The sequence below is a fragment of the Rhinoderma darwinii genome, chromosome 1 (genome assembly GCF_050947455.1).
Source record: "Rhinoderma darwinii isolate aRhiDar2 chromosome 1, aRhiDar2.hap1, whole genome shotgun sequence".
In the NCBI taxonomy this organism is placed as follows: Eukaryota; Metazoa; Chordata; class Amphibia; order Anura; family Rhinodermatidae; genus Rhinoderma; species Rhinoderma darwinii.
In genome coordinates this window covers 117,209,532-117,234,184 of record NC_134687.1, presented here as the reverse complement: position 1 = coordinate 117,234,184, position 24,653 = coordinate 117,209,532, and the positions used below count along the sequence as shown (strand labels likewise).

The 24,653-nt window shown below is 37.4% G+C and overlaps 1 protein-coding gene across 6 annotated transcripts in view; it reads left to right on the top strand.

Moving 5' to 3' along the window:
• The window catches only part of GRIA2 (glutamate ionotropic receptor AMPA type subunit 2), a 184,139-nt gene that overhangs the window by 105,678 nt on the left and 53,808 nt on the right, over window positions 1-24,653 (top strand). For all 6 annotated transcript variants that reach the window (XM_075860309.1, XM_075860307.1, XM_075860308.1 and 3 more), the window contains exons 4-9: window positions 5,709-5,905; window positions 6,263-6,316; window positions 10,680-10,841; window positions 20,031-20,198; window positions 21,630-21,734; window positions 22,001-22,111. In XM_075860309.1, coding sequence (XP_075716424.1) covers window positions 5,709-5,905; window positions 6,263-6,316; window positions 10,680-10,841; window positions 20,031-20,198; window positions 21,630-21,734; window positions 22,001-22,111 — 797 coding nt within the window. The remainder of the gene's footprint in view (window positions 1-5,708; window positions 5,906-6,262; window positions 6,317-10,679; window positions 10,842-20,030; window positions 20,199-21,629; window positions 21,735-22,000; window positions 22,112-24,653) is intronic.

Here is a 24,653-nt window from a genome sequence, read left to right as displayed (position 1 = left end):
GAAGGTGCTGATTCTCTTTGCAGAGATCCAGGTCAATACGCCCTAGGAAAAGTATGAAAAGGAAGAAAACTCTCCCTTTATAGAATATCTAAAAATTATTACTATTATTCTTCTTTGTCGGATTCCAGACAGGAGTCTGTTTCTGACATAAATGTAAAAAAATGGACAAAGGAAATTTGAGTCTGGGGATTTTTCTTTTCATCCCATTTGTTTGAAGGTGAAGTTTTAGTAGATTCTCACTCTAAGGTTATGAATTTTATTGCAGCACTTTTAAAATAGAAGGTTGTGGGAGATGAACACTACGTTCATGATAAGAGACAGACAATGGCATTTCGTATGAGACGAGGGATTTAGTTTGTACCAGAATTCATGATAAATGATCATTGTAGGAGTTGGATTTCATTCCGTTGCTAAAACCTAGAGATTACAAGGGCACATTCACACTAGCATCTTTTGAGTCGGTTTGTTTTTATCCACTGTAGAGATTGCACAACTGGTGTTTTTTGGATAGACCTTCCTCTACATTTTGTTTTCACATTGAGGTCAATGGATTATGAATTCTACAAATAATCCCAAAAATATGCGTTAGATGTGCAAAATCTATAGCACATACAAATTTAGAGACCAAAAAAATGTGTTATTATGATTGCACACTTTTATTATCCAGTAATGTCCGTGTTTTAAAGAGTAGTTCCAGTCTACAAATGATACTAAGAGCTCACACACTTGGTCCTATTACGGCTCCTTAAAAACTGAGCAGTAATACAGCAAATAATAGACTTCTATGGGGGCCTTATTGTACCTCTGTATGACTCCAATGTCATACAGTGGCATGCAAAGGTCTTTTTGAGATTGAATCTATATGAAAAAAAATGGTGCCATGTTCCAGCGGATGCTGCATTACTGGGTTTTTCTGCACTAGGAGCATTGCTGATCCGTGTGCTGAACATTGCCTTTTGCTCTCATTTCATCAATGATATTTCAAAGCTGGATCAGATCGACTCCTAATCCCGTCTTTGGATCTACAGTGGATATAAAAAGTCTACACACCCCTGTTAAAATGCCAGGTTTTTGTCATGTTACAAAATCAGTACAAGATGGATCATTTCAGAACTTTTCCCACCATTAATGTTACCTATAATCTGTACAATTTCATTGAAAAACAAACTGAAATCTTGTAGGATGGAAAAATAAAAATAAAAAACAAAAATAATGTGGTTGCATAAATCTGCACACCCTTAAACTAATACTTTGTTGAATTACCCTTTGACTTTATGACAGCATTCAGTCTTTTTGGGTAGAAGTCTATCAGCATGGCACATATTGACTTGGCAATTGTTGCCCACTCTCCCTTGCAAAAGCGCTCCAAATCTGTCAGATTGCGAGTGCATCTCCTGTGTACAGCCCTCTTCAGGTCACCCCACAGATTTTCAATGGAATTAAAGTCTGGACCCTGGCTGGGCTATTCCAAAACGTTGATCTTCTTCTGGTGAAGCCATTCTTTTGTTAATATGGCGGTATGCTTTCCGTCGTTGTCGGGCTGAAAGGTGAAATTCCTCTTTATCTTCATCTTTTTAGGAGAGGCCTGCAAGTTTTGTGCCAATATTACCTGATATTTGGAACTGTTCATAATTCCCTCCACCTTGACTAAAGCCCCAGTTCCAGCTGCAGAAAAACAGCCCCAAAGCATAATGCTGCCTCCACCATGCTTCACTGTGGGTATGATGTTATTTTGGTGATGTGCAGTGTTGGCTTTGCACCAAACATACCTTTTGTAATTATGGCCAAAAAGTTCAACCTTGGTCTCATCAGACCATAACACGTTTTCCCACATGCTTTTGGCAGACTTGATGTAGGTCTTTGCAAAACATAGCCGGCTCGGTTGTTTTTCCTTGTTAGAAAAGGCTTCCATCTTGCCACCCTACCCCACAGCCCAGACATGTGAAGAATATGGGAGATTGTTGTCACATGCAATACACAACCAGTACCTGCCAGAAAAGTCCTAAAGCTCCTTTAATGTTGCTGTAGGCCTCTTGGTAGCCGCCCGATCCAATTTTTGTCTTGTCTTTTCATCTAGTTTTGAGGGACGTCCAGTTCTTGGTAATGTCACTGTTGTGCCAAATGTAATCCACTTCCTGATGACCGTCTTTAATGTGTTCCATGGTATATCTAACGCCTTGGAGATTCTTTGGTACCCTTCTCCTGACTGATGCCTTTCAACAATCAGATCCCTTTGATGTGTTGTAAGCTCTTTACAGGCCATGGCTTTTTCTGTCACATGCAACAAAGAAAATGTCATGAAAATCCTAACAGAACAGCTGAAATTTATATGGGGTTATTGGGAATCACTTTAAAGAGGCTCTGTCACCAGTTTATCTCCTACCTAATCAGATAGGTACTGTAATGTAGATAACAACAGTGGTTTTTATTTTGAAAACAATCATTTTTGCGCAAGTTATGAACAATTTTAGATTTATGCTAATTGGTTCTTAATGACCAACTGTGCGTTTTTTTACTTTTTACCAAGTGAGCGTTGTAAAGAGAAGTGTATGACGTTGACCAATCAGTGTCATACACTTCTCTTTATTCATGCCCAGCTTGTTTCACTGCACAGAGTGATCTCGCGAGATTACTCTGTGACGGGACTTCCTTCCACAGGTTCTTCATCGGAGCCATGGAAGACTGAACAGACATCGGCTCCAGCCGCTGCAGATTCGGATGAACATCCTGGCACGGCTGGAGGCGATGTCTGTTGACTATTCCATTGCTCCGGTGAAGGACCTGTGGGAGGAAGTCCCGTCACAGCGTGATCTCGCGAGATCACGCTGTGCAGTGAAACAAGATGGGCTGGAATGAATAGAAGTGTATGACGCTGATTGGTCAGCATCATACACCTCTCTTTACAATGCACACTTGGTAAAAAGTAAAAAAATGCCCAGTTGGTCATTAAGAACTAATTAGCATAAATCTAAAATTGTTCATAACTTGCTCAAAACTGATCGTTTTTCAAAATAAAAACCACTGTTGTTATCTACATTACAGCGCCGATCAGATTATGTAGGAGATACGGCACTTATAATCTGGTGATAGAGCCTCTTTAAATATTGGCAGCTATGTACTGACTACTATTTAACATGAGTTTAAATGTGATTGGCTAATGAACACAACCATATTATTGTAGATTTGTTATTTTTATTTTTCCCCTCTAAATTCAATTTGTTTTTCAATGGAATTTTACAGATTATGGGTCACATTAAAGGTGGAAAAAGTTCTGAAATTATTCATCTTGTACTGATTTTTTGACATGACAAAAACCTGGCATTTTAACAGGGGTGTGTAGACTTTTTATATCCACTGTATATACACTGCTTTTGCGCAGATCTCAAATGGGCTAATGCTTGAGCATTAACTCTTTTGTAGGTGGTAAAACATATGTACCTTTTAAAATGTATTTGGTTTTTTTCTGGTTTGTGTGTGCGTGCGTGCGCATGCATGTGTGTATGGCTATAGCACATGACATGACAGCATTCTGCATATATCCATTACCATCTGCAGATTAATCGTTTTCTCCATCCAACGTCCAGGCTTTTTCATTTAAGATGTAAATAAGACTATAAAATAATACAGTTGCAGAAAAACAAGACATATTTTTAGTAAGACAACAAAGACTGATTAGCATATAGAACACTGTAAATAGGAAACTGTTTGTAAATCATTTATAAGGCATCTTAATTAAAAGAGCTAAAAATAATTCTGCAATCATTACTTGTGTTACTGTTAATGTATGAGACATCTAAAAAATATCCCCATCTGCCCATACAGATTATTTAAAAAGATGAACAAACAATAACAATACACTTTTTTTAAGGAGTTACAGTACTTAAAGGGGTATTCCTATTTTAGAAATGTATGGCATCTCCACAGGATATGGCATAAATGTCTGCCAGATGTTCTCTGGGACCCGCACCTATATCAAGAACGAGGGTACCCCAATCCCCGCTTTGCCTGGTACATTTGCTGCTGGCCGCAGATTCCTAGCAGGGGCTAGTGGAGAGAGTGTCGCGCATGCGCATGGCTTTCTCCATTCTGTTGTATGGGAGTTACAAAACAACCAAGCAGCGTTTGCTTGGCTGTTTCCATAACTGCTATTGAACATAATGAAGAGAGCCCTCTCTCCACTATTTCCGGCCTGGAATCTGCGGTTAGTGGTCGTGTTAACCTGGTTTTCAATATTGGTGAGAGTCCCATAGCTGGGACCTGCATCTATCAGACAATAATGTTATATCCTGTGCATATGCTATAGATGTCTAAGATAGGAATACTCCTTTAAACACTCTGGACCTCAGCTGATCAGCATAATGAAGGGACCACAATGAAGGCACCACAAGCACACCTTCATTATTTACACAGGCACAGTGGCTCGTCCATACGAGCGGCTGTGCCCCGTAAAGCAGTTCAAGCTTGTTTACTTAAATGGGATAGAATGGGAATGAGCTGCAGTACATGCAAAGACATGCTGTCTTTGTGCAAACAATGAAGGCATGCAGGAGTACTGTAGCTCTTTCATTATGCTACCTTTGTTGGGCCGCACACAGATAGGGCATCAATGTTTAAGTCCCAGAAAACCAAAATAACTGGTTCCCGACCTATAATGAAAATGTATATCATGGGCTGCTGTTAGCTGCCACACAAAGATATGTATTTTCTTTATGATGATCTTGCGGGCTCTGTCAGTGCACCGGTGAGATCAGCAACAGGAGTGAGGCTGTAACACACAGCCCTGCTACTGCTGCAACTGCGGGGATCAGAGAAAACTCTGATACTGGCAGATAACCCCTTTAGTTCTGCGATTAAACATGATCGCAACACTGTACAAGGGGAGGAGCCCCCTTGTAATGGTGATCACCTATCCTGGTGGCATAATCTCCGGGGCTGGTGTCACCATCGAAACAGCCCAGGACCTAACAAAGGTCTCCCGGGCTGTTTTGATATGTATGCATACTTGTAGTTTTCCCTAATATGCACCTGTGCATATTTCTATAATAAAAAAAAAATAATAAAAAAGTTAAAGTTTCTATATGGAACAAATACAAATTTAAAAAAATTAAAGGAAAGTTATGTATAAACAAATTAATATATCAATTTACAGAAAATAAGAAAAAAACATGGTTAATTTAATTTAAAAAAAACATATAACATAAAAGAGCCCCTGCAAACCTGGCGTCCCCATGTGCGTAACATACTTTAAATATATACACTTTATTTTGGCCCACGATGAACAAGGTCAAAAAAGGAAAGAAACATGGATCAATTCTGTTCTTTTATTCTTGTGCCCCCATAACTAAATTATGAAATATGAAACTCTAATATAGACATACCCCACATGTCCCACAAAAAAGGCCTCATTAAGCCACGTCAATGCAAAAAAAAAAAAAAAAAAGTTATAGGATATGATAGGGATGAAAATACAAAAAATGTGTCTGGTCCTTGAGCCCAAAAATGGCCTGGTACTTACTGGGTTAATGAAAAAAATAACACAGATTCAGTCTTTGCCCACATGACTACAAACTAGAATATTCAAATCTAGGAAAAATCTTGTGGGAAAGTATAATAAATGGTCAGAGTGCTTCTATTATAGACAGATCTCTTTACACCCCGGGTTACTGTTGATCTTGACTGTATTTATGTCCAATATTTCGTATCTAAAGGTTTATCAACACTGCAAGCTGTGCTGGATTCTGCAGCTGAGAAGAAATGGCAAGTGACAGCAATCAATGTAGGCAACATTAATAATGACAGGAAAGATGAGACGTACCGATCCCTCTTCCAGGATCTGGAATTAAAAAAGGAAAGGCGGGTTATTCTTGACTGTGAGAGGGACAAAGTAAACGACATTGTGGACCAGGTCTGTCACACATTTTATATATGTTTATGATGGGACCAATGTTGCAGTATTGTTTCATTGATGCATTGTTATTATACATGTGTTAGGTAGTTTATAATAAGGTGTTACACAAGTATAATTACAGATATAGATTTCATTAAGAGAGAGGAAATATTTTGACATTTTCTTATCAGTATTTAAAAAAAAAATTAAAAAAAAGTATCACCTGCTAGTCTCTCATAATACCATCGTGCCTCGGTAAATTTATAGATGTTCATTTAGAATTTTTGTGCTTTTATTTAATTTTATAAAAAAAAACAGTTCGCATAATAATGACTAGTTGAAGGTTCACTTCATTTTTTTATGTTTTGGTCCTAGGTAATCACCATTGGTAAACATGTTAAAGGATATCATTATATCATAGCAAATCTGGTAAGTTTGCCTAATATTTATTTTACATGTGCAAGAAAAAAATATATATATTTAGATATTTTGTGATATTGACATTCCTAAATATTTCACAGATTTTTGGATCTTGCCAATAATAAGGAAATGTGGTTATTACTCTATAAACCCTATAGTGTGCTGACAGTAAACACATTTTACAGGGACTATTGGTTCACTATTTATTTTGCTAATTTAGGCAGACCACTATTTACATCACAAGTGCAATATATCACATTGTATTGTCTTGATCTGCCAGTGTGCCACCTGTTATCATGATTTTGTATACACAGATGTAGCGTCACATTTTCTGTAATGTACTACTTACAGGAAGCTCTATTGAGCAAGGTAATACATTTTCTTTACTATCTGAAATATATATCTTTGTAAATTCTGTATTTTATATTGATGTACTATGCAGAAAAAACTACTCCAGGTGTTAATGTGTATAATAGTCATTGCTTTCTTCATTATGTTATTGCATAAGATACACTTATTAAAATATCTATCAAAATCTTTCTCATATTGCAAGGGCTTATTACTAAACTGAACATAGAACACCATGAGGTTCCATAGCAACCTAAGTTGGGTTGAGTAGAATCACACAAGGTCTGTTTGTTGCAACCATAATATGGACCTAAAATGCGTCAGTACTACTACTGTTTAAAGTAGACCTGAGACTATATTTCAATACAATATAATTATGAGTTTTACATTAAGCCAATTCATACTTAATCATATACTTTAGACCTACCAGTCATTCGAGATAAAGTAAACAATGGCAGGTAGTCAATAAGACCCATTAATTTTCTCCTCATTGCCCCGTTCAAAACCAATATGTCTTCTCTGCGGTTCCCCAGGATCTATGTATGGATGTTCTTCTGTTGTATATCTTGTTGTATATTTTCAATAAACAAAGATTTGATTTAAAAAAAAAAACAATATGTCAAAATAATCCAAATTACCATATCCATCATACCAGTAAACTAGTAATAACAATAATGACAAATTCATAGAAATCCCGATCCAGCATTTGGCACATGGGACTTTCTTCATGTATCTGCACTGAGGGTAACAGATGCGCTACCATTCTGTTTACTAAATAGTCACCCCCAGTTTTATTTATTTGTCATACTATATTCTTATGAGTCGTCATCCTGGCTCTTTAGCTGTCTAGCTTATTTTAATTTGGAAGTTAATGGCTCAAGAGATGATCAAACATTATAATCTGGCTGCTGATAATCATTTCCATATTTCCTTTTCAGTTATAGATGTAAACAAAATATATGTCACAAAGAAAACACCTGCTTCCTAAATACTTATGCCTGGTCATTATCATTTGTGACATATCAAGTAAAAAACAATATAATATTAAACATGGCCTGTGACTGACCTTGTCATTTAATTTATTTATGCACAAATTATGGAAATGATCCCTAAACCATATATGCTACTAGAAAAAGTTTTGGGCATTTTGTGTCATTGAAGTACAGGTTGCAACCCTTGCAATGTGTAAGAATACAACAACAATAAATAAACATGTAAGTATGTTATACTAACTCTACAAATAATGTTCTATGTAGTGCCCACTAGTAATATAGAGAGACTAATATATACTGGTGTGGATTACTATTGACAATATAGACCCAAAAGATTTTATACAATCCATTCCTCGTGGCCATACTGTACAAAGCAATTTCCTTCCACCCTAATTGTACATGTATCGACAGATGCGCTGATAACTAGACAGATCTGGCCAAAATAATGTGGACACCTGACCGTCACATTCCAAAACCATGAGGCTAATTAATCTCATTCCAAAACCATGTGGCCCCTTTTTGCGATTATAACAGCCTCCAGTCTAAAGAGCTTTCCACAAGATTTTGGATTGTGTTTGTGGGAATTTGGGCCCATTCAGCCATTTTTTAAGTCAAGCCCTGAGGTGGAACGTGAAGGTCTGGCTCTCAATTGGCGTTACAGTTCATCTCAAAGGTGTTTGAAGAGATTGAGGTCAGGGCTCTGTGCAGGCCACTATATTTCCTCCAAACCAAATTCGTCAGATCATGTCTTGTTGGACCTTTGTGCACAAGGGAACAGAAACCTAAAAATCTGAGTCTGATACACCGGAAATCAATTAAAAGGTAAAAATTTTTTACAAATATACAAAAATTGACAAAAAACACATTAAACTTAGAGATGATTGCCACAGTGTGGATGAATACCAGACAATGATGTGTCCCTCTACTACTCATATAGCACCACCTATATATATCCTGTGCACTATATTTGCACACATCATTGTCTGGTATCCATCCACACTGTGGCAATCATCTCTAAGTTTAATGTGTTTTTTGTAATTTTTTTGTATATTTGTTCCAATAAAAAAATTATTTTTACCTTTTAATTGATTTCCGGTGTTTCATTTAGAGGGTGTTCCACCGTGTCCACCATGCTCATTATGGGCTTGTATGCCCTGTTCCCTTCAGATATTATACACCAATAGGGATATATATTTATCATATACATTTTTGGGGATTATGAATTATTAAAATTTGTTTTTTTTGGTGCTCTCCATATAGGTACAGCTTTGTGCACAAGGGGACTGTCATGCTGGAACAGGAAAGGGCCTTCCCCAAACTGTTTCTACAAAGTTTAACGCATACAATTGTCTAAAATGTCTTTGCTTTAGCATTAACATTACCCTTCATTAAATAAATTAAGGGGCCCAGTCTAAACCCTAAAAAACAAACAAGACCATCTTCCCTTCCTCACCAAATTTAACAGTAGACACTATGCATTCCGGTAGCTAGTCTTCTCCTGGCATCCGCTAAACCCAGATTTATTTATTATACTACTAGATAGCGAAAAGTGATTCATCCCTCCATAAAAAACATTTCCACTGCTCCAGAGTCCAGTGGCAGCCTGCTTTACACCACCCCAGCCGACTCTAGGCATTGTGCATGGTGATCTTAAGCTTGTGTGCAGTTGCTTGTCCATAGAAACCAATTTCATGAAATTCCCGATACTGTTTTTGTGCTGATGTCACTTCCAGAGGTAGTCTGGAACTCTGTAGTGAGTGATGCAACAGAGGAGAGATGATTTCTGCTTGCCACACGCTTTAGCACTCGGTAGACCTGCTCTGTGAGTTTATGTGGTCTATTGCTTCATGGCTGAGCAGTTTTTAAGCTCTAGACAGTCTCACTTCACATTAATAGCACTTACAGTTGATGGAGGCAGATTTAGAATATCAGAAATTTCACAAACTGACTTGTAACAAAGGTGGCATCCTATGACAGTGCCACGTTTAAACTCACTGAGCTCTTCAGTACGAGTCATACTACTACCAATGTTTGTGTATAGAAATTGCATGGCTGTGTGCTTGATGCCAGACTTTATGTACCTGTTTGCAATGGGTATGGCTAAAATACCTAAACTTAATAATTAAGAAGGTGTTCACATATTTTTGGTGAAGATAGATCTTATTTATTTCACAGAGGTTCTAATTTTTTAAAATTAATTTAACATTGAAATGAAAAAAAAAAAAAGGACCGCAAAGAATTTAGTTTAACCTATCAACCTACAGTCTTGATTCAAAAGAAGGCAAAACAAACCCCATGTGGTAGTTGCCAATTGTCTTAATGTAAGGCGATAAATAAAAAAAAACAAGTCCAAATATATCATCATCAGAATAAATCCCCGGATCAACAACAATCCATCTTGGGAATCTACGAGAGTTACAGGCAGTTACTACTGATTTATTGATTTATCATCTTTATTTTATTTTAAAATAACTCCTTGAACTCTTTTAGAATTACTTTACATATCTTGTTCTCTGCTTTTCAGCAAAACTATGAAATCACAGGGGTAGACTTGGATATTTTTGATATATTTTTGAATATAATAGAGATGCTATGAATGAGATACTGCTGTATTCAGAAAGAAAGCCATTTCTAGCTGCACGGTGAAGTTAACTATGTATTGTGTATAGTATATAAACGCCCAACACAGAAAAAAGCAAGGAAGATAAACCATGACATGTGGTGAAAGTGTATGGAGGCACATAAAATAATAATCGATACGTAACTGCAATTAATGCTGTAATATTCATTCAGTTGACTGATTGAACTACTCATACTGTATATTGCAATGTATTTCACTAACATGAACAGTACATTGATATATTTGATGAATTAATATTTTGTACTTATTAACTTTCTTTGTGAATTTCCTTTTTCTAAAGAATGTGGTATATTAGATTCTTTGCCTTGGAGGGTTCTTCATTTATTAAAATTACGTGTCAACAGAAGTTTTAACAGCTCAAGAGTCTTATCGATGCATTTTCTTCACCTAGGGCTTTACAGATGGAGATTTATCAAAAATACAGTTTGGAGGAGCCAATGTATCAGGATTTCAGATTGTTGACTATGATGACCCTGCAGTTGCAAAATTTATACAGCGTTGGTCAACACTAGAGGAGAAGGAATATCCTGGGGCACACACTTCAACTATTAAGGTACCATAGATTATACTTCTCTAGAAATATAATTTTTATACTATAAAAACATAAGTCATGGTAATACTGACAAAAATCAGTATTTTATTATTTCCTAGCTCCAGAGCAAACATCATGTAGAAAGAAATATGTGTATACTAGAAACAGGAGAGTTCATGAGACCTATTCATGAGCAGATGATGCACTGTGATAAATAAGTCCTTGGTGAATCAGTATTGCTGGGGGAGGTTACTGTGATGATTTGACAAGAGCCTGGCATAGATGTTTTACACTGTACCACCTGCTTGACCTGTTCAGTAAGTAGGTGAAAGCAGTGTGTTATTCCATGAACTTCAATTCAATGAGCTGTATAAAAGATATACTTGGATAGCACTGGTTTAACACATCACTTGTTTTTTTTTTACAAATTAATTGTAATATGATTCAAACAATATCCTGCTTTATTCCATAATTTTAAATATAGCATAACAAAGTGAATAAAATAACAGTATGTAATAGGAAGGCTAAACCTTGCACTGTCAATAAACTTTACATTGAGCAGAGGGCTATGATACCTCACAGGGCTGCCATCAGAAATTGCTGGGACCCATACAAAGCGTAAGGCCCCCCATTATCAGGGGTTGTCAACGGATAGTGGTGGGGGTGGTACAGGAGTGAGATGCAAACTGGAAGTGGCTCTGTGGAGGGGCAGAGTTGGAGACAGTAGGTGGGCAGGGGCTCTGTCAGGGGACAAGGGGGAGAGACTAGGGTGCAAAACTTTGTGGGTGGGGGGTGTGCTAAGAGAGCAGAAATTGGCAAGGGTGGGAGTGTGGCCAGGGGTGATACGCATCCTGAAAGGGGCTATGTGGAGGGGCAGGGAAGGAGACGGATGGGCGGGAGCTCCGTGGGAGGCCAATGGAGAGACAGTAGATGTGCAGTGTTGCGATTTAAAAAAAAATCATTGCACTGAAGCTGCTGCATTTACACAGCAGAGTCACTTACTAAGTGTCAGTTTCTGGTCGCTGTTTCTGGCTCCAGCAGGATCTAAGATCTTCCAGCACCGTGACATGTCTAGACAAAGTCTCTGTCTCCTCCTCACATGCTGCAACCATGTCACTTGCGTAGACACCAGACAGTCAGACCCCCGAATAGACCCTTAAATTCATTCAGAATCTTGACCAGACCCCTAAATGAATACACACCACAAATCAGACCTTCAAATTAATTCAGCCTGTATACCAAACACCTATAGTATTTCAGATCCAGACCAAATCCCTAAATAGATTCAAACCGTCGACCAGACCCCTAAATTTATTAAGATTCCAAGATTCCTAAATTAATTCAGACCCAGACTAGACCCCTAAATAATTTGCACCCATGATCAGACCCCCAAATTAATTCAGTCTCCCGACCAGACCCCTATATTAATTCAGACCCTCAACCAGACCCCTACATTAATTCAGACCCCAGAACAGGCCCTAACTTTATTCATACTCCCAATTTGACTCTTAAAGGGGATCTGTCACTAGTTTAGTAATGCCCTATCTCCTGGCTAATCTAATAGGCACTGAAACACAGATAATGCTAGTGAAAATTGTGGCCCAAAATATTTATTATTTTAAAAGTCATTCTACATATGCAAATGAGCCTTTATTAGAACTGGGAGGTAACAGCAGCGATTCTCCTGAGGTGGAGCTTCCGGACAGCCTCTGACGCTGTCCTATCAGCATGAAGCTGCCCCACACAGTGTGAGAGACTGAGGCTGGAGGGAAGGGGGAACGCTTCAAATAGCCATATCTCAGGCTGTGGTTCTGGTGGCATATGAAAGATGAGATTCTAATCTTTCATATGGCACCAGGGACACAGTTCTAGCTGTGAAACAACCGGAGGTATCACCAGTTGAAAACTCAATCGGGAATGGAAGCTGTATACTATATAATCACTCTGTGCTGCTGGGCTGGGAAGCGGGAGAAGCTGTATGCTGATTGGACAGCGTCATACAGAAAACATTACAGCGCCCAGAGTGAAAAGAAAGTGTTAGCTCCTATTTGGCTATTATAGCTAAATTAGCATATTTAGAAAAATGCACCTAACTTTGCAAATAATAAACGTTTTTGAAAACAAATTACACTGTAGTTCTCAGCATCATAGCACTTATTAGATTAGTTAGGGAATTAATAAACTAGTGACAGATCCTCTTTAAATTCAGATCCTAGACCCCTAATTTAATTTACACCCAGACCAAACTCCCCCGAAAAAACCCAGACCCCTATGTACCTACCGCTCCTGGGAGCTCTTGCCTCCACTTCCGGCCAGGAGCCTTTTCTTCTCTGGTGCCTGACAATCCTGACGCTGGGGCCCTGCATTACAAGACTGACGCTAGCCAGTGTCAGGGTATTATGTGTGTATTCAACACCATGATGCCGTTACATAATATTATGTAATTATATATATAAGTCTAAAGGCCCTATTGCACCGGCCGATTTTGGCTGGTGCAACGAGCGCCGATCAATGAGACAGCTCGTTGATCGGCACTTGTTTTCTCCTGTCGCAAGCAGCTATGGATGGGGACGAGCGGTCGTTACTCCGATCGCTTGTTCTCATACATTATTATCATGTCGGAAGCGCATCTCCCTGTTTACACAGGGAGATGTGCTGCCGACAACGCTAATATTTTCTTTTTTTTAAATGATACGATCAGCAGATAAACGAGCGGTTGCTTGTTTATCTGTTGATCGCTACCCTGTTTACACAGGGCAATTATCGTCAACGATCGTTCTATGAACGATAATTTGCCTGATAATTGCCCAGTGTAAAACCACCTTAAAAATAAGGTAGGTCTGCCAATGAATTTTCAGATTGCCATCTGTTATTATAAAATATTGATCCCATACTGTACATAGACTAAAGACCAGTGCAAATAGTGATGTGATTTTCTAACTGATTGATCAGATTGTTGTGTAACTGTATTCTGGGTTTGCTTACTGCCATTTGTTATTATTATTTACTTCAGAAAAAGTGTCTTACCTATTTTTTTTCCCGTCCTTCCTCCATCACACTTAGGGTATGTGCACATACACTAATTACGTCCGTAATTGACGGACGTATTTCGGCCGCAAGTCCCGGAACGAACACAGTGCAAGGAGCCGGGCTCCTAGCATCATACTTATGTACGACGCTAGGAGTCCCTGCCTTGCTGCAGGACAACTGTCCCGTACTGTAAACATGATTATACTACGGGACAGTTGTCCTGCAGCAAGGCAGGGACTCCTAGCGTCGTACATAAGTATGATGCTAGGAGCCCGGCTCCTTGCACTGTGTTCGGTCCGGGACTTGCGGCCGAAATACGTCCGTCAATTACGGACGTAATTAGTGTGTGTGCACATACCCTTAGTTGTTTAAAGGCGTTGTCCGCTTTGAATCATTTCTATTTGTTAGAAAGATCCCTGATGATAAGCTGATTATAGAATGTCCCGATATTAGGACCCCCAGACATCAGTTGTAAACTATGGGAGAACCTAGCAGAAATTTTTCAATTCAACTGAACCTCCACTGCAAAATTAAGAAATTATGTGGTATCCAATGAAATCAATGGGCTGTTTGTGTAATACACAGAGGTCCAGGGAGAGAGAAGTTTTTTGTGGTTACCATTCACACTGGCTAATTGATGGTGGCCCCGAATAAGAAACTCCCCTCTATTAACTCAGCTCTCCTGAATGTCTGTTTTAGTAAATACTTGTATTCCCCATAATATAATAATTCTGGAGAATCTTTTCTTAGAACTCTGCATTGTGTCGTTCCTCTGTCATTCCTCCTAGAAATGTATACACAGTAAGTGTTACCAGTTGGGGTGTGTCTTTAGACAGTCTGAAACTGAACAATCAGTGCTGATAGTGCCAGACTCACCGCTTTGATAAAGGACATGGTAACACCAAGGTGATAATTTATACACTACATTTCCAGTAGGAATAACAAAGGAATGACAAAGTAAAGAGTTCTAAAAAAAGATGCTCCAGAATTGTTATTTTTATGAGGAATACAAGTTTTTACTAAAACAGACATGTCAGGAGAGATGACAAGTCCTATTTAAAGGGGTTATGTGGTTTAGAAAATTGTTTCAAATTATTAATTTGGGACATCCATCTATTAGCCAGCTGATCACTGGGGATCCCAGCGGCGGGACACCCCTTAATCAGTTTATTTTTAGAGGACCCTTCTAACAAAAAATGTTCTCCGACCTGGTTTGGTGACAAGTAAAGATGTTTTATAGATCTCCTTGTCAGTACTTCAGGGTGTAATTTAATTTGTATTAATGACAATTTTCATTATATAAATAAACATTTATAATTTGAAATGAAAAACATTACTAGCTGATACCCTATACTGTGCTGCAATGTCAGCTCATGTCCGTCACATTATATTACGTTTCTTCTTTTTAAGATGAGCCTTTGTGTTTTTATCTGTTGGTGTGGAAACAAATCAGATATTTATATTCATATTCATGTTGACTGCTTTACTGCCTTGAAGCATTGTACACTAAACTATCCGTAGGACATTCTACACGTCCTAGTTTTCTTAGAACCATAACGATTGACATAAATACTATAATGGCAAAACTTTCAATTTATGTATTTATTATTTTAGAGTTATTATTATTTGGCAGTCTTAGGCTTCGTTCACACATGTCGAATGTACATATTGTAAATCCAACACAAATTCGTACATAATCCACGTCAGAAACCTGAGTCATTTCTGCTACGGGTCTGCCACAGTTCTGCGGGTGTGACAGAATCCACGGAAATATGTAAAGTGCTACTTATTTCCATGGCTTCCCAGCCTTGGAATATGAGAATTTATATTAAATATACTTATTACTTGTTTTTTATACTTATCCACCTTATGTAAATGGTAATAAATAAATCTATTGGTTATGTTTTCATTGACTATATCTACTTGGAGATGTTGGCCAAACAAAAAATGATTGAGGAAGTCAATGAGAAATTTCGACATGTTTGTTTTTCACAGAGAATAAAACTATTTCTACAGCATTTCTCTAAACAACCTTTAGTAGAGAGATTGGTGGTTTGTCAGATATCACAGAAGATGGTGTATGGGTTCAGTGTTCCTTACCTCCTCTCCGGGGCAAGACAAGCTCTCTCAGTGCCAATGGCAGAGTTTTCAGAACGTGTCCCACTTCAGGTCCTAAAATTAATTCTTCGTTTAGTTGCCCTGATGCCCTCTTTTCCCTTTCACTTCAATTTTTTAGTGTTTATAATTCAAACTCCGCATTTCTCTGCATCCCGTTCCCTTCATACATGAGTGTTTCTCAATGTAGAGTTGACTAGACGCTCAGTCTGTAGAGGGTTTGCCAGCTTTTGCAGCTCCACTTCCGGCTCCATCATCACCTCTTATTTATACAGTATAATTACTATTTTACGAAATGCATTGCGCCTCTTCCCCTCAATGACACCTTAGGCTCTCGCCTACTCTCCGTTCGAGCCCTACCTCCTCTTATTATCAACTACGTCATTTTTTATTCTACCATCGCTAACTCATATGCGGTGGATTTTGTAGATTTGTACAAATTCACAAACTTTTCCAGTTATTGTATATTTGTCATCTATTTCTATTCAGACTTGTATGCTATAATTGATTTGGCAAGTCTTTTACATCTATCTATCTATCTATCTATCTATCTATCTATCTATCTATCTATCTATCTATCTATCTATCTATCTATCTATCTATCATCTATCTATCTATCTATCTATCTATCTATCTATCTATCTATCTATCTATCTATCTATCTATCTATCTATCTATCTATCTATCTATCTATCTATCTATCATCTATCTATCCAGCTCATATCTATCTATCTCATATCTATCTATCTATCTATCTATCTATCTATCTATCTATCTATCTATCTATCATCATGGCACCAACCGTGGTACCAGATTTTAATTAATCTGTAATATTTTATATATATATATATATATATATATATATATATATATATATATATATATATATATATATATATATATATATATATATATATATATATATATATATATAGATACAATATCTACAGGTATATTTTATTGATAATTTTGTGTATAGTTTTTATTTAGATAAATAATAAAGATTATATTAAGGGATCTATTAGTAACGCCTTTATAATTTATATTGGGCTGTTACTCCGAATCTAAAGATAAATAGTTTGTACATGTTTAATTAATAATCATATGTAGTTCAGGGGCTTTAAGTATAATGCATCTTTACTCTGCTGGGCTAAAACATCTTTGTGTTGTTGTTTTTTTTAATCATTTGTCTCTCCTCCTCTCTTTTATCTCTTTGGAATGGAAATTTCTCCGTTACTAGTATTCGCAATTTTTTCTTTGTACCTTGAATCAAAAACAATATCCTATGGGCATGTTATTACATTTGCTAGAGCATTATCAGCTAATTTTACTTTTTTTTTTCTGAATGGGGAAAGGGAATATGCTGTTTCACTAGGCTGACCTCCGTTTCCTCTTTCTCCATACAGTTTACAGTGACATTATAGAAAGATCCCTAATAACATCATTGACATGCTTTAATTACTTTGCTACTGCATGCACTTCAATGTAATCATTTAGAGTACTCAGCCCTGTCAGTTTCCATATCATTCTCAAATGGTGATGCAAACTGTATGCTGCATAGATTACATGTACATCACAGACTGGCTCCCTATGACCTATTTTGTAGGACTATCTATGAAAAATTGAACAAATTGGCAAATGTAATGTCTTTCTTTTCTTTTTTTTTGTTCTTCCTGTTTACGGTAGTAAACGTTGCTGGTAATCCCATGATATTTAAGCATATTTAGCCTTTCTGGATAATGAGAAAAATGCCTTTAGAACAAATAGCCAGTTCCAGCCCTTTTTGGGCAGACATTTTTACAGTAGACTGCTACCAGACATTACAATCCAACTGCCCACTGGCATGATTTTTATTTTTATACCACTTTAAGCAATTAAATGATATATTGATATATTCTCAATTTGATTCTAAGTTTAGATAGTAAGTTTATGAAAATGTGACTTATAGTTCAAATGTCTGGGGTGAATTTAAACTGTACCACGCATAGGTTCAGATTATAGGCAATATTAAAGAAATACATTTAGGCTTCCTATATGATTTGTTACTCCCATTTCCAAATATAGGAGTTGTTAAATGGGGAAGATCTAGCTGCTGGTTTTATGACAGACCCGCCTAAGCTAGGAACTGTTTGAAATAAAAATGCGCTGTAGCTACGTTCATATCACATTTGTGATATACATTTGGCGTATATGTCAGGGGCACTATTCAGCATATAGTGTATGTTGACTAGCCTATAGACTATCAATAGCTAAATGTATGCCAAAAGATTGTCCTTTTTATAAATATCAGTATCATTTACTTCTTTTTAACTATATGGAGAGCAGTAGGTTGTTAGAGTTTCAATAGAAAAAAAAGTTACATTCTTTCGGGGCTGGGACAAGGTATATTGGTGCCCTAGCTAGATTAGGCACATTGTGTCACCCATGTAGAATCAATTCAAAACTACCTTACTGTAAACACATTTTAGAATCAAATGAAAAAGAAACCCAAGTAAAAACATATTAAAGAGGACCTGTCACTAGGTCATAGAAGTTGAACTGGTTAACTAACCTGAATAGTGCTGTCTCCCTGATTCCAGCCCTGTTTTTTTTCCTGGACCTCCCCCCCATTCCAGAGATATGGCCCACTGTTGTGTTGTGTTATTTGCTAATGTGCTGTATTTAACCAATGGGGTGAAGCTAGCTCCCTTGCCTCTGATGCTGACCAATCAGCACGAGGCAGCTTGAGGATAGTTCACGCCATGTTGACTTGTAGAGTAGATTGAGGTCGGGCTAGGGAGTAAAAAACGAATGACGGGTGATATGTTTATGTGTGTGGATTTGACATAATGTCACGTTGGGTACGTGGACCCACTGGGCCGTAGCGCCTTGACCGTATGGCAGCTGGCCAACAGGACACAGGTCACAGTCTATAGTTCGTATAGTGTACCTGTGGTAGTTCAGACAGTAGCAAGACAGGCTCGGCTGGGACTAGGCATCAGGCAGGCTCCAGGTGTGGTGTAGCAAAACAGGCGTGGTATACACCACAGCATGACTTCAGCTCAACATGGTACTTGACCAAGATAGCATGGGATACAGGTTACAGGTAGCAGGAATGGGAAACCCTGGGAACTGAGAAACACTAGGAGACCATTTGCATAGACATACTAGGATAACAACAACAATGCTCAGGCATTGCAGGGAGGGGCACAGCCCTTCTTATAGCCGAGGGTGCTCTGGGAGCAATCAGCTCAATCTCCCACCTGTGTGCGCTTTGGCTCCTTAAATCTGGACTGAGCTCGTGAGCGCACCCTCGTGGTCATTGTGAAACAGGATGGCCGCATGTGCAGACATCTCTGGAGAGAAGGGCGTCGACTGGATGGAAGGAGTTCGTGGTCAGCGACCATGGACGTTAGACATAACATATATTCTGGGATATTGATGCATTATTATAGGCGTCCATGATATCCATGTAAAATGCGTTCATGTCAGAGAAAATAGTCCCCAACAGAACGGGTAGTTTTTAGTTGTCTTTATTTTTTATTATTTATTATTTATTTATTTATTATTATTATTATAGGCAAAGCGCTATACCGCGTGATCTGCCATTAAAGTGGTTTTCCAGGACTTTGATATTAATGACCTATCCGCAGGGTTGGTCATTAATGTTAGATTGGTGGGGGTCCAACTCCCGACACCCCCCCAATCAGCAGATTGAAGGTATCATGGTGTTCTGATGAGCTCTGCAATCTTTTCATTGTTTACCAGGCCCGCCACCGTACATTCGGTAGTGGCTTTGACTGGTAAAGCAGCACTTTCATCGGCAGCTGAAACATAAATATATGTATTGTGGACTTCTAGGGGTTAAACTGCTTGGAAAAAGGAGAGATGCACTGTGATCAGTTGCAGCACGGCCAGTTGTTTTGATAGATAGCTTTGATAACTAATGACCAGAATTTTTTCTGTGATGTTAAAACAATCAGAAATGCATATGTGTCATATTCTATTGTTATATTTTATATCATGTTCTAAGAAAAAAAAAAACACTATTCTAACATTTGTTTACACTTGTTTTGGTTTTTTCAGTATACTTCTGCTTTGACTTTTGATGCTGTCCAAGTAATGACTGAGGCCTTCCGTAATTTACGGAAACAGAGAATTGAACTCTCTAGGAGAGGAAATGCTGGTGACTGTTTAGCAAATCCTGCTGTACCATGGGGCCATGGAGTTGAAATTGAGAGAGCACTCAAACAGGTAATCCTAGTAGAAATATTTGTTGGTTTGGTCCGGAAGCAGAAGAAAATATTGTACCAGTCAAGGAAGAGAAATGCCTAGAGCTATGTTACTATATGCAGCCTGTGAAAAGCTACCCATGATATGAACTTGGACATTCCTGGAATAACTTGGGCACTTTGGGGGGAATTTATCAAAAATTTACATAAGCGCCCAAAAGTCGCAACTTGTGGTGTAAATTGCCATTTTTGGCCTTTTTACGTCTCCTTCGCCGCTCCTTTGGGAAGGGGTGTCTTATCTTGCCCTCCCCAATTGGACAATTTAAAAAAAAAAATAATTATACTTACCTCACCACTTCTTTTCTCTTTACTGGGTCCTCTCTGGCTCTATCTTATTTCTGTATCTCATTCAATGTGCTGATGCCAGACATCACATACAGTACTGATGATGTTGTGTGCTGCATTGCATAGGTACTGACACTACGCAGCACCAGTACCTTAATTGAGCTGAAGCATGAAGAGGGAGCTGAAGGGGACCCAGTGGGGAGAAAAGCAGAGGAGCAGGGAGTTGTGTGTAGGATTTTTTTTATTTTATGCAAAGAGAGGGATGGAGGGGGCATGTTTGTTAGATGACAATTGTGGCACATGTCGTTCACCACTTAGCAAATGTGTCGCATCTTACACTAGCGAATTAGTTATTAGGACTGGCATATGAAACGCCAGTCTTAATAAATCTGCCCCTTTATGTATGGGTTTAATAATGTTTTGCTTCATATATGTTTATATTAGCATTTCTGATATTTTTGCGACCTGTTTTAAATCATTGTACTGTAATGTTCCCATTGTAACCTATCCTGAGATGGATCTTAGAAAAGGTTGGAGGCAGGAAGGGGTTGATAGAAAACTCTTCTTGCCCAAAATGTACACGGCCCCAGAGTTCATGTTGGGGGAAATGGAGGATTTTCTTAAAGGGCCTTTCCGGGACTTAAACACTCATGAACGATTAGTAAAATGAAAGACCTTCAGCGACAGCCACATCCCCTTTATTGTTTACACAAGCACAGCCCCATATACACAAATGTAGCTGTATCTGGCACTACAGTACTGTCCCTTTCACTTGAATAGGATGGAGCTGCAGCACCAGACACTATATTGACATATGCTGTGTCTGTGTACACAATGAAGGAAACAAGTCGCTTGTTGGAGCGCCCCGGGCCCTTCATTCTTCTGATTGGCTGGGGGTCCCGGGGTACTTACCCCCACCATCATATCCTAAGGATAGGCCCTCAGTGTTTTAGTCCCAGAACCTCTTTAATGAAAATAAAATGTAAAGAAGTATCTATAATAATAAATAACTTTGTTTTTAAAGGCCTAAGAAGTAAAATTTAGACAAAAAAAATTATATCATTCTATAGTTTGTTTTATACAACACCTTCTGAATTCTGTTCAATAGGTCCAAGTGGATGGATTGACTGGAAATATTAAATTTGATCAGAATGGTAAAAGAGTGAATTATACAATCAACATCATGGAACTTAAGAGCAATGGACCTCGTAAGGTAAAATATAAAATATATAAACAATATAACAATTTTAACCTTGATTTGATTTGCATAAATGGTAGTGACATGCAAACGTACTTCTAAAACCCTTTATAAACTTATCTAAAGGCACAGTTGGTAAGTAAATGAATACCGATATGTTTTTACTTAGCTCATTTTATTTTTGCTTTTTTTTTTTTTTTTTAAATCCACTGAAGAAAAATAGATGTTTCACTTGTTAGCCCATCCACTTTTATCTGAAATTTATCATTTTAATTTGGCAGATTGGCTACTGGAGCGAAGTTGACAAAATGGTGGTAACTGTTAGTGATGTATTGTCTGCAAATGACTCCATGGGCCTGGAGAACAAAACTGTTATTGTTACGACTATTTTGGTAAGATGAATTGGTCAAGCGAAATAGTTTTCTTAGTAAACTAGAATGACTTCAAATTTCTATTTCCTTTATATGATCCTTTCACGTTATATAAAAAAAATGTCACATTCTTGTTGTGGCTTGTTTTAACACTAATAAATAGATGATACCTTTCTATAAATATAATTTTTAATATTACTATCTAGACTTATCATACCATATATTAATCATTATAATATATCCAGTATAATATTATTTAAGGTGTATATTCTTGCAGTTTTATGTTGCGATACAGTTCTTTGTAGCAAAGAGATAGCCTATGGTTACATAATCTGTTCTCCATTGTCCTTAAGGAATAAAATGATTACCTGAATAGGAATGCCATCCATCTTTCTCTTACTTTTCTCCCCCAACATCTCAAATCTGGGCACATTATAGATTACATTTGCTCAACTAGCTATTTTTAGGTATATAGTATCAATATTTCTCTCACAAGAGAATACATAATTTATACTCATGGGGATAAAAGAGGTTTTAAAGGTCTTTCCCTGGAATATTCTCCTTAACAAGTCAATGCCCAGCCAATAGCACATATTTGTAAAATAATGCAACATATATAATATGGAACCAACTCTATAAAACAATTATAAGCACTTATTCATAAAACCCACATCCTACAACACAGCCTACAATTCTATTGTGGAAAAGTGATAACAATATGGTATAAGTTTATAGTTCTCTATAATTACATAATGTTACCAGCCTAAAATACATTTGTTTTCTAGCACATACATACAATTACATTTGTATCCTTTCTATTTTCTAATCTGTGAAAACACAATGATGAACATGAGTGTTGTTTATTCATGTAGAAATGGCTAAAATAATGTAAATGGCAAACACATCTTCAGGGAAAATGATATTTCCAAAATGTCTCAGATTTTGATAGAATTGTTAATTATAATTAAACCTTGACAGTTATATTTAGGCTATAATGCAAAGCAACTATTTTTGGTGTAATGAGGAATTTCAATATGGCTGACTTGCCAAAATTGATCATAAGTTTATCACAGGAGACTATTTCAGTCTTAGCATAAGACCTGCACATATGATATTCATGTTACACAGTTGTATCGTGGTCATCTGGAGATGTATTACTTTCTATAGATGGATAGTGGTCATATATAAAAAAAATTAGTCCAAAGAGAGCAGCACCATAGAATTGCGGTTGCGTGGGGCACACCTCAGGACTTTGTCCTATCACCCTCTCAATATAGAAAAAATTTGGAGTGCTGTCTGCTATTTTTTTCTATAGTGGTCATATATAGGGATGTATGAGGTTTTGTGTAGATATTATAACCAAATTTTAGTGTGTGAGCATATGGCTATATTCCAAGCTATATGATGGTCTAAGATCTATGTACATTAAACAATCTGTTTGTATGCGCTGTGTGGTATAGTGACTTTCTATGAAGGTATGTAAGTTTATATAGATGAAAAGGGACCACATATGATGTGCGAGATTATATGGAGATGTCCTGGATGAACTTTTACACAGCTATATGAGGGTATAGTGACCGTGTATACGATTTTGAACAAATAGTGGCTATATATAGTGAGGTGTGTTGTGCCCATACAGTATATATCGAAGGTTTGAGATAGATAGATATATATATATATATATATATATATATGTTCAGTATGTTTGTGTGAGAGTCTATAAGAGATAATCTAGGATTTATGGCAGTGAGTGAATTTATACAAAAATAAAAGACACAGTGGGGCAGATGTTCAAATGGTGTCTAAGATTTAGACAGCGTAGACTTAGACCAGGCAGTCGAAGCATGCGCCAGATTGATCACAATGGTGAATTCTTTATGATAAATTTGGTGCATCTTGCTGGACCTGGTAGACACATTTCTTCTGTTCCTTATGGCGCACTTTAAGCCAGACCCTCATTTCAGTAAGCTACACATCATATTCAAGTCACTTTTTAAAAGTGTCGAGTGAGGCACAAAGATCTGTTCTTTTTGGGCATTGGCTTAATAAATATGTCTAAAAACTAGATGTGGCATTATGCGCAGGAAATGTGCCAGATTTTTATGCATTTTACGACCTAATCTAGGCAAATCCACATTAGTACATGTGTTACTTAATAATTTTTTTTTACATATATTATATATACCATACAGAAAAAAGGAGTACAAAAGCCATATGTATAAAAATATAACAATTTAATTTACATAAAGGATAGACAAACAATTAAAAGTGGTATCAAAACCTAGAAGGCTCTATACAAGTTATATATACCATACAGAAAAAAGGAGTACAAAAGCCATATGTATAAAAATATAACAATTTAATTTACATAAAGGATAGACAAACAATTAAAAGAGGTATCAAAACCTAGAAGACTCTATACAAGTTCACATGTACATGTCAGGATAAGGAAACCTATGCCGTGGATAAAGTATACCATATTCTCTATGTTAGGGTATAGGTGGTGCAGTGTTCTAAGGGTGGCGATACCCTGTCAAAAGTGCAAGTGCATAAAGTCTGGACA